The sequence below is a fragment of the Cinclus cinclus genome, unplaced genomic scaffold (assembly GCF_963662255.1).
Source record: "Cinclus cinclus unplaced genomic scaffold, bCinCin1.1 SCAFFOLD_96, whole genome shotgun sequence".
In the NCBI taxonomy this organism is placed as follows: domain Eukaryota; kingdom Metazoa; phylum Chordata; class Aves; order Passeriformes; family Cinclidae; genus Cinclus; species Cinclus cinclus.
In genome coordinates this window covers 57711-68797 of record NW_026912237.1, presented here as the reverse complement: position 1 = coordinate 68797, position 11087 = coordinate 57711, and the positions used below count along the sequence as shown (strand labels likewise).

The following is an 11087-nucleotide window of genomic DNA, read 5'->3' as shown; positions in this document are numbered from 1 at the left end:
GGGGCTCCTGCCCCCCACCTCCCCCCCCCCCCCCCCCCCCCTCCCCCCGGGGTTCCTCTCGTCGTGTTCTGGGGGGGAAGCAGTCAGCACCCACAGTACCCCTCCAGTAGCTCCCAGTATCCCCAGTAACCTCAGTGCTGCCAGACCAGTATGGGGGCTTAAGATAGATCCTGGTTTGGTGTCCAGTTCCAGTGCCCAGCCCCAGACCCGGTGTCCATTGTCTAGTCCCAATCCCCACCACGTTTCCAGCTGCTGTGTCATGATGCCAGGCATTGTCCCAGGTGGCTTCCAGCCCCAGTGCCAGTCCCAGTTCCCAGGGCCATGATGCCAAGATTGGGCTTGGTGTAGGGCCCTGGGCATGACTGGGGCACAGCGTGAAGGGTTTCATGGGACATGGGACTAAAGACATGAAACATGGGACATGGGGCATATAGGACATGACACAGGGTGCAGGGTGTGGTATAGGACACAGGACATGACCTTGAGCATGGCACAGGACACGGAACAGGACACAGGGACAGGGGACATGATTTTGGAGCATGGTACCTGCCCCAGCCCGTGATGCATGAGTTCCTGTGCCCACATGTGCCCCACACGTCACCTGCCACCCCCCCTGCGGCACCACCATGTTCTCACCGGTGTCCCTCCTGCCTGCTGGGTACAGTTTGGTGGCCTCGGATGTGGCCTTCCCAGTGTGGGTCCTGCTCTGCCACAAGCCCTGGGGACATCATCCCTGCCCAGTGGCACCAGGTGTCTATCCATCGGCGATAACTGGGACAAGTCCCACACGGTGGCATCAGGTGGCACCTGTGCCACTGGCAGCAGAGATGTCTACAAGGGGGTAACTGAAGGGACAGAACAGGGTGCAGGTGCTCACAGTGTCCCTGTCATCCACAGGGGGTGGTGATCAGGGGTGTCAGGATGAGGTGGTCATAGAGGTGCCACCAGGGGTGTGGTGATACCAAGGCACACATGGCCATGGAAGTGCCGCCGCAGGTGCTGGAATGCCCGTGGAGATGCCACCACGAGCACGGCAGTGCCAGGGGACACATTAGTCTATGGTGTGGCAATGCTGGTGGGCATGGCAGTGACAGGCCAGGCGTGGGGCCAGGCTGGGGTGGCTCCGTGCCCACCCCATGGGTGGCCCTGCTGGTTGCAAGCCGTTTTGGTTGGTGTCTGTGCCAGTGCCTGGCCCGGTGCTACCGTTAATGCCAGCCCTGGCACAGGGACATGCACAGGTGTGGGAGTGACAAGGGGGACTGGGCACCCCGAGGGCTGTGCCAGGCCAGCACCTCCCACCCCATGCCTTTGTCCTCAAGAAGGTGGCACACGGACACCGAAAGGGGTTAGAAGAGTTGGGGACACAGTGGTCATCTGGGGACATGAAGGACCTCAGCCTATGGAGGTGATTTGGGACACTGGTGTGATTTGAGGACGCTGAGGTGCCCCAGTGCTATCCCCAGCACTGTTTCCCTGTCCCCACAGTACCTGGCTGTCCTCAACAAGACCCTGGGCCACTACCCCTATGCTGGCACTGCAGGTGTCACCAGAGATGGCACCAGGCACAGCACTTCTTCCGCACAGGGGACATTGACCCTGGTAATGACACCTTCGACATTGCCTCCAGCGTCATCACTGGTGGGGACACTTGGGGTTTGGGTTTTAGAGTTAGGGTTGGGATTTGAGATTTGGGATACTCTAAAGGCATTTGGGATGGTCCCAAGAGGTTTAGGAGTAGGGTTTTGGTTTGGGGTTTGGGGTTTGGGTTTGAGGTGCAAGGTTTGGGATGGTCCTGGAGTATATGTGATTCAGGATTTGGGAAGTCCCAGGGTTTCTGGGCTCTCAGCATTCCCTGACCCCAGTCCCAAGCCCACAGAGTGCCTGGGGGTGTACCCTGGAGACCCCCAGCTGCTGGTGCTGGATTGCACTGACAGCAATTTCACCCTCCAATTCCACAGGTAAATCCCACAAGTCCCACCCAGGGAAGTTTCCCATCCCTAAAATCCAAGTGTTGGATTTGCGACCCCTTTTTCCGAATTCCTGTGTGGGATTATGGGATGAAATTTTCCCTTTCCCAGGGTAATTTTTGGGGATTTTGTGGCCAAGTTTTCCCTTTCCTGATGTTTTCTGGGGGATTTTGGTGCAGAATTTTTCCTTTTCTAGAATGTTTTTTTTTTTTTTGTTATTTTGGGAACTCCTGAGGTTTTTGGGGATTTCAGGTGGAATTTTCCATTAGCATTGGATTTTTTGAGATTTTGGGGTGGAAATTTTCCTTTTTTTTTTTTTAGGATTTTGGGGTGGAATTTTAATTTCTGGGGGATTTTTGGGGTCAAATTTTTCCTTTTCCAGGTTTTTTTTTGAACTTGGGGAACTCACAGGGTTTTTTGGGGATTTATGGGCAGATTTGTTCTCTTTTTTGGGGATTTTTTGCGGCGGAGTTTTCCCTTTTGCATTGGTTTCTTTGGGATTTTGAGGTGGATTTTTTCCTATTTTATTTTTTAGTGATTTTGAGGCCTCTTGTAGTGTTTTTTGTCCCCTCAGGCTGATCAGTGTCATCATGGAGTTCCAGCTCAAGGCCATCAACATCCAAACGCTACTAAAACAGAAAATCCCCGACTGCTACACCTTCAGTGATATTGTGAGTGTCCGCAAGTGTCCCAGTGTCCCCTGAGTGTCCTTCTGGTATCTTCTCATGTCCCTTTTGTGTGCCTTATGTCTCTCCTGGTGTCTCACTCATGTCCTTCTGTCCCACATCTATCCATCTGTCCCCTGGCTGTTCCCCAGTACCTCTGCGGACCCTGGGGAGCAGCCAGTGAGTGCTATGACAGTGATGGTGATGGTGACAGTGACAGTGCTAAGGACAGTGACAGTGACAATAACAGTGACAAATGGCAGTGGCACTGACAGTGATGGTGACAATGACAGTGAAATGCCAATGACAGTGCAACCCAGTGTCCCCACATCACGTTTGACAACTCTGTCCATAGCAGGTGAGTGCAGATCCACCTGGACACCCATCCAGGAGTGCCACCACCCCTTGCTGCCCAGCAAAAGGGACAGTGGGGTACAGTGGATGATGGGAGACAGGGGGACACAGTGACAGGGTAACAGGTGCCATGTCCCCCTCGTGCTCCGGACACCGGCAGGACTGGACGCATTTCTGTTGCGCCCCAACCACACTTCCCCATAAAACCTGCTCCCCTCACACCTTGGGGACACCCCTGACCCCCCCCCCCCTTTGTCACCCTGGGGTGCCCCTCAGTCAGGGGGGTCTTGGTCATGCTGCAGGACCCTCTCTCTGTGCAATCCCCGAGGTGGCACCTGCGCTTTTTGTCACCGCCATCTGCCAATTTGTTACCAGCACCCCAAAGAAGGGGGCGGCCCACATGTTACAGGAGGAGGTGGTGAAAACATTTCTGGGGTCACTCCCAGCCATTTCCATCTCCCCACATCCCCCTGAAGATGCTGCTCCACCCTGCACCCCCTCCCCCCCGCCCCCACCACAGCATCCCCTGAGGGGACCTTGGGGACTGTCCCCATGTCCCCCCCCAGTCCCCATGGTACCTCCGCTGCTCCACCTGTGCTTGGCCCCCGTTCGTGTGGCGACCTCCCCATGTGAACGGGCAGGAGTTTCAGTCACATCCTCACCTCCTTCTCGTCTTCCTCCTGCTGAGGAGGTGATGTTGCTTCTGCTGGGGACTCGCCAGTGACACCAGAGGGACACCACAGGTCACCCCTCGAGGGGCCTGGGGTTGCAGTGGCTCCTGGAGTCGCCCCAGTGTGACAGCTGGGGGGCCTGAGATGCTGCAGTGACAATTTGGGGGGTGGGTGCTCGTTTTGGGGTCTCCAGGGTGAGTCTCAAAGTCTCCTCCCATCACCTCATCCCGTGCCTCAGTTTCCCCCTCACTCTGCAGGGAGCATCCAGAATTGATGTTCTGGAATTGGGTTTGTTTTGGGGGGTTTTGGGGTTGGGGCTACTGGGATGGGCTGGTGGGCCAGTTAGGTGATACACACCCAAGGTGTGTATCAAGGCTGGTGGTTATCTGGGCTCGGAGCTGCCTAGGCTGGGGGGCTGCAGGGCCAAGAGCTATCCAGACAAGTGTCAAGCTGGGATCCATGACTCAGGTGTCCATCAAGTGTCCACCAGTGTCCAATCTCTCCTGCCCCCATCCATCCCAGACTCCCTGGCCAGGGCTGCTTCTCACTGCAGAGTGGACAAGCCCCTGGTCAGTCCCAAGATGACCCCAAACCCCCTCCCACCAACCTCACCAGGCCACCCACCCTGAGCTCTGGTGCCATCGGCATCCCCTGGCAGCCGGTCCAGCTCTGAATCTCTTGGAAGAGGAAATCCACAGTCCCAGGCCGGGGACTCAAGGGTATCCAGGATGGTGAGCACTGAGTCCATGTGGCATAGGGGGACAGTTGGGGACACAGCTGGGGAGATGTCTGTGGGGAAGGGAGTTGGGGTGTAGGGGAGTGAGGGGCGCCTAAAAGGTGCGGAGGGGGTTGGAAGGGAGGGATGCACCCAAAAATGTGCCAAAGTGAAGGCGAGGGTGCATAAAATTGGGGTAAAGGATGGAAAGAATCCAAACAAGCACAGAAAAGACTCAAAATAGGGGGCACTGAACCCAAAAAAGGGGAAAAGGACTGAAAATGGAGGGGAGAAGGACCTAAAATCAGAGGACAAGGATGTCATGGGGTGTTACAGTGTTTTCCTACCTGTGCCAGGGTGAGTGCAGATGCTCCGTGCCAGAAGCAGCCATGGGGACATCCTGAGGGACATGGGCACACATTGAGGGACACAGGGACACTACAGGATGGGTCCCCTCAGACAGCCCAGGACCTCATGGTTTTTGGCCCCACTGGGGGCAGGGGACACATGGAAGGCGAGAGGAAGATATGGTAGGGAATTTGGACATACAGAGGGGAAAGGACATGATGCCACCAGGACAGATAGCAGGGGGACAATGTCACCAGGACACCCCTGGTGACATGTAGCATGGGGCCACATGACACTGTGGGTGGCACTGACCCTTGTGCTGTACCTTGGGCCATTGGGGTCCTCTGAGCGTGGAGTCCCTAGGACGCCCTGGTGACTGTCACTCACCTCCGGGCCACTTGTCAACAGCCGAACAAGTTCCACCTCCTGCCCTGCTGGGTGATGACATCTGGCTGGTGCACTGTGGTGGTGATAGTGGGGATGTGGTGGCAGTACCTGCATTGGACAGCACTTCGCAATGTCCCCATCCATGTTCCTCACATCCTCATCCATCTCCCCCCATGGCCCCACCCATGTCTTAGTTCCTTGTCGTTATTTTTAACCCCAGTTACAGGGCTTTCAAAGGAATGAACAGAAACCTTTTTGTTTCAAGGCCAAAACAAAAGAATTTATGTGTCCCTGCTGGCAAAGCATCCACATGCTTGGCTGGGTGGGAAGAACCCTTTTTGAAGGGGTTTCCACCCCACCATCTCCAAAATTGTGGGGTTTGCCCCAGTATGTTCCCATTTGGCTGTGGAAGATGCCCATGAGCCAGAAAGGATTAAAATGATGGATTTCTATTGGAGAAGACCTCCAAGGCCATTCAGTGTTGCTTGATACCACCAGAAGATGCAAAGAGTGAGATTTTTCTCGGGTCAGAAGTCGACAAACGTGCTCTTCACAATGGATTTCTGATGTTGATCTGTGGATATGTCCAGGTGCCCATGGGGAGCCAGGAGGATGTGGAGCCACCCAGCCAGGTGTCTTCCTAACATAGATCACGGGCACCATGGACCAGCAATGCTCTGCCCACTGGGGGCCACAGGAACATCCAGCACAGATCCTGCCACGGGGGATGGAGCTGGAGCAGCACATGAAGCTCTTCCTGCACTTGATTTGCAGGGCTTCCCTTAGTGGTGCCTTCATTGGTGTAGGGTAAAGTGAGAGCTTCTGGAACAGGACTTCACACATTTGGGACACTCGTAGGGCCTCGTCCTAGTATATATGCGCTGGTGGGTGACGACAGTGGAGTTTTGGTTGAAGCCATTCCCATTGTTGGGTCAGTGGAAGGGCCTCTCCTCTGAATCTGCTGATGCCTGAGGAGACTGGAGCTAGTCTTAAATGTCTTCCTGCATTCCTCACAATCGGCACGCCTCTGCTTTGTGTGGCTCATCTGGTGGGCAGTCAGGTCAGAGCTTGTCTTGAAGCCCTTCCCACACTCCCCACACTCATAGGGCTGTTCCCTCATGTGGATTCTCCAGTGTTGGATCAGGTAGGATCACTTGCTGAAGCTCTTCCCACATTCTGAGCACTTGTGGGGCTTCTCCCCATCATGAAGCTGCTCATGGACTCTCAGCTCTAAGCTCCAGCAGCATCTCTGGCCACCTCCCTGGCCCGGAGTGGGTCTTTCTGCTTTGGATCACCGTGATCTGCATTTGTAACCCCTCATGAGGGATCTCTGGGGCTTTTCCTCCTCCTTGGATTCCTGCACCATGGAGCTGGTTTAAAATGCCTTTTCCATAAGGTTCAGCTGTGGGGATTTGTCCTCCCTGGTCTCCATCCTCAGCTCCTTGTCTGGGGGAGGAAGGACAAGGAGAGGATGGGATTTGCCTCTGTTCCAGAGGGAGGGGGAAGGAGATCCCCCCAGCATGTCCCCGGCAGGACGGTGTCGGCAGCGGGGTTGTCCTGCAGCCGGGGGCCGTGCTGGGCTGGGAGATGGAGCAGGACAGAGGGGGAAGGGGGCAGGGACTTCCCCCTCACCTGCATAGGGCTTCTGGGCCATCTTCCTCACGGCCTCCTCCTCCATCTGACCATGATTTGGGAATGGGAAATCCTGGTTTTGGGGAAAAACAAGGGCTGAGCACATTGGTTTTGATGTTCCTGCGGGCCAAGGGTAGCTGGAGATGTCATCACCCCTTTCAACCTCAGAGAGCCTGGGGCTGCTCATCACCAACCTCTTGCACTCCTCCAGGCTGCCGGGGGTTCCCTGGCTCTGGGAATGCCCCTCTGCGCTCTCCCCTCTCCGGGGCTCCCGCATTCCCCCACGGCTCTCCTGGGGATCCCCAAACCCCATACTGGCCCTCTGCCCACCAGTACTGGGTGATCACCACGTGGGACCTGCCAAGATCCCTCCCGGGGCATTTCCGGCTGAGCTTCGGGGTCCTTCAAGATCCAAACGTACCCTGGCCCCTCAAAAAGAAAACCTTCCAGAGACGCCCCCGCTGGTTTTGGGGCGAGGTTCCCCTTCCTGCTCACCTGTGGGTTCCGGGGGGGCAGGGCGATGCTGCCAGAGTTGGGGGAACTGCAGCCTGAGCGGGCGGGCGGGGGAGCCGAGTGGTTCTGCTGCTGCTCTTTCTCTTGCAGCTCCTCTTCCTCATGTTCCTGACTTTCCCCTTCTTGTTCTTCCCGCTCCTCTTTCCTTCCTCCCCCTCCTCCGCTCCCAGCCCGGCCCAGGTCGGTGCCGACACTGAAAAGCAGCCGTGCTCTGCCCTGGGGGGTTCCAAAGTGGCCGTGCCCTGCACAGTGCTGGAACCAATACTGGGAGCACTCGAAGCGATCCTGAGAGAACCCGGAAGGAATTGGGAGCGCTTTCCGTGCTAGGACCGCTCTTACTGGGAGCACTGGGACGGAACTGGGAATAAACAGCGCCCGGACGCGGCTTCAGCCGGCGGTGGGCGGGGTCAGGACCGAAAGCGTGGTTATGCAAATCCAGGAGCGATCGCGCGCTGTGATTGGTGGGCGGAAGCAGCGCGGGGTTCTCCCTGGTCACGTGTGGGCCGCGGGGGGGCCGGAGCGATGGCGGCGGGGCCTGGTGAGAGGGAACAGGGAATGGGGACAGGGAATGGGAACGGGAACCAGGAACAGAAACAAGAATACAGGACTGGGACGGGGAATACAGGACACGAACTGGGAATGGAAATGTGGGAACAGGACAGGGAATACAGATACAGCAACTGGAGAGAGAATATGGGATAGGGATTAGAAAGATGGGACCGGGATTAGAAATAGGGCTGGGAATGGAAATACGGAAATGGGACAGGAAATATGGAAATGGAAATGCGGGACCAGCATGAGGACTGGGAATATGAGAACGGGAACAGGACAGGGAATATGGGACCGGGATTATGAGAATGACAACCAGACAGAGAATACGGGACAGGGAATGAGACCAAGAGTGGGATCCAGACTGGGATGGGAGCAGGGTGGGACCAGGAGCGAGGTAACATGAGAATGAGCAGGGGGCAAGGAGAATGACAGCGAGGAGAGGGGGATCCAGGACAGGAGAAACCCAAAACTGGTACAGGGGATATGTGGACAGTTCCTGGGCAGGGGATCCTTGATCAACTGCCCCAGAACCTCTGCCAGAGTTTCCCAAAGCAATTAGAACTGCTCAGCCTAGAATATCCAAGACCCTGAGCGACCCCCAAATCCCTCCCAGGAACCCTCAACCCTCTTGAACACAGCACCCCCCACATCCCCTGGAAGATCCCCCCCCATGTTGCCATCGTTGTCTTAGCTCAACATCTTCACCCTGGGTTTGGGTATTTTGAAAGAACAATGAGAAATGCAAAGAAAATTAAGGCAGGAGGATGTGGAGCCCTCAGCCAGGTGTCTCCCCCACATGCGTTGTAGAGGAGACAAATCCCTCTGCAGATATACAAGGGACTGCAAGGTCCCTTGTTCCCATGAGGCCTTGCAGTGTCACAGGGGTCTCCTTGGTGATGCAGTGTCACAATGGACCCTTGGTTCTGTGGGGACTCACAATGGCAGAATGGTCTCCTTGGTTCCACGAGGCCCTGCAGAGCCCCTTGATTCAACGTGGCCTCAAAGTGTCATCATGGTCTCCAGAATTCCATGAGGCCCTGCTGTGTCACAGTGGATCTTTGGTTCCATGGGGTCCGCACTGTTCCATGAATCCTTAGTTCCATGGGGCCCTGCAGTGTCACCATGGACTCCTTAATTCAATGGTGTCACACAGTGACACAATCACCCCTTAGCACAACAAGACCCCAGAGTGTCACAATGGTTCCTTGCTTCCATGAGGCCTTGTAGCGTCACAATGGACTCCTTGGTTCCATGGGGCCACAAAGTGTCACAGTGGCCCCTTGGTTCAGTGAGGCCTGTCATGGCATAAGATTTTAGCCTTTATATTTTTGAAATCCTGTTATGCATCAATGCATAACTCTAAACTCCATAGAAAGTATTAGTTAACTATCTTCACATTTTGGTCAGACAAAAAGATTCCTCTGAAACTCAAGGACACCCTACAGCCTCAGGTTCCAAATACAATAAACAAAAGTGAATTGGGAGGGGGGAGCAAACTGAGGGAATATGACTTCATTAGCGGAAGCTGTAATTGGAGGATTAACCCCTTATATGCAAACAGACCAAACTTATATCTGTCTGAAAAAGTCATGACCACCATCCACCTTGGGTGTAGCCTCTGGGAAGCTTTTCACTGTCCAAGGTGTATCTGTTGAAGGCCTTTAATAAGCACCGACTTTATTCCCTTAACCTTGTCTAGCCTGTGTTCTAGGTAGCCACTCCAAGACATCACCTGCAGTGCCACAATAGTCTCTGTGATTCGTTAAGGCCTGCAGTGTCAAAACAGACCATTGATTCCATGACACCCAAAGTGTCACAATGGCCCCTTGGTTCCACTGAGTCCAACAGTGTCACTAGGGTCCTGTTTGCTCCACAAGGCTCTGAAGTGCCACCATGGCCCTTTGGTTTCACAAGGCCTCAATATGTAAAAATGGCCTCGATGGTTTCATGAGGTCCTGCTCTGTCACAATGCACCTTTGTTTCCATGGTGCCCCATAGTGTTACAATGGTATCCTGGGTTCCACGGTGTCAGAATGAACCCTTCATCCTGTGCAGACCCACAGTGTTCACTGCCGTGCCCTTGATTCCATGAGGCCCTGCCAAGCTGTAACAGTCCCTTGTTCCAGTGGGTCCCAGAGTGTCAGAATAGTCTCCAATGTTCCATGAGGCCCCGCAATGTCACTGTGCTCCCCTTGGTTCCACAGGCTGCACAGTGTAGCAATGGACTCTTGGTTCCATGAGGTTCCTCAGTCACAATGCTCTTGGATCCCCAGTGTCAGTGTCAGTGTCAGTGTCAGCGTTAAGGAGAGAGAGTTCAAAGTGCACCTCATGATTTTTGGTTTTAATCAAGTGAATATTTTTTTTAATTTTTCAATTCAGAGAAGAGGTGACCGAAGCATTCCCCAGGTGATCTTGATGATGAATGTCACCTTAGAAGGTCTGGGCACAGAGAAGAATGATCCCTTTCAGGGTTGACCCTATTTGGACAACCTGCTTCTCACCTCCAACCTCACCATGTCAGACATTGCCCACCTGGGACTGACATCCTAAAACATAAAAAAAATCCCTGCATGTTTATTATTATAATTATATATCAATAAAATAATAAAATTACAAAGATGTTTTTCTTTTAATAATAAAAATAATATTTTTATTACCTAATTTTTCATTTATGTGTTAAAAAATCTATACGGTTTTAGCAATCATAAAAATTCTTGGTGATTGGTTCTAAGTAACACAATTCCCTTCATTAATTAATTGAAAACTACTGGCTATTGCTTTCTCCTTCTGTATGATAAGTAGACTTTTTTCAGTCCTTCTCTAATCCTTGTTATCATTTTCTCAGACAGGGTAAAAGGGGCCACTCTGGAGTCAAGGGAGACATTTCTGGGGTACATTTGGGGCAGTCTTGGGTCTACACAGGGAATTTAGAACTTGAGGGTATGTAGGACACTTCAATGGGCCGGGTGGGCACTGGGCAGGGCACTGAGGGATTCTGACGGACACCTCGGAGGCTGGGAGAGCTCTTGGGGGTCCAGGGCGAAAACTTGGAGGTCAGGGAGGGGAATGTGGAGCGCTTCGGGGTCCGGGCGGGCACCTGGGGGGCTAGAACGGGGCTCTCTGGGGCGCGGGGGATGATGGGAATTGTAGGCACGGGCATAATACGATTGAATACAGCCGCGGAGCATCACAGGAGGGCGCATCCGCATTGTCTCTTTGTGGGTCGCGGTGCCTGATGGGAGATGTAGTCACGGCTGGAATAGCACTCTAACGGGACTGCGGA

At 54.2% G+C, this 11087-nt stretch overlaps 1 protein-coding gene across 1 annotated transcript; it reads right to left on the bottom strand.

Annotated features, from left to right (window-relative positions):
* Window positions 1-142: 142 nt before the first annotated feature.
* Window positions 143-10329, bottom strand: LOC134057641 (uncharacterized). Its single transcript, XM_062514613.1, has 7 exons — window positions 10306-10329; window positions 7684-7787; window positions 7235-7637; window positions 5108-5180; window positions 4720-4772; window positions 4282-4446; window positions 143-3804 (listed from the first exon to the last, which is right to left on the bottom strand). The coding sequence occupies exons 1-7, from the start codon at window positions 10327-10329 to the stop codon at window positions 3637-3639; spliced, it is 990 nt and encodes a 329-aa protein (XP_062370597.1). The 3' UTR covers window positions 143-3636.
* Between the last annotated feature and the right edge of the window lie 758 nt (window positions 10330-11087).

Excerpts from the sequence above, each read along its gene's own strand:
- LOC134057641 (XM_062514613.1), bottom strand. The coding sequence starts at position 10,329 with ATGTCTGACATGGTGAGGTTGGAG. Across the intron at positions 4,447-4,719 it reads CTGCACTCACCCTGGCACAG|ACATCTCCCCAGCTGTGTCC; the intron begins GTAGGAAAACAC and ends CCTTCCCCACAG. Across the intron at positions 3,805-4,281 it reads CGATGGCACCAGAGCTCAGG|CATCTCAGGCCCCCCAGCTG; the intron begins GTGGGTGGCCTG and ends TTGTCACTGCAG.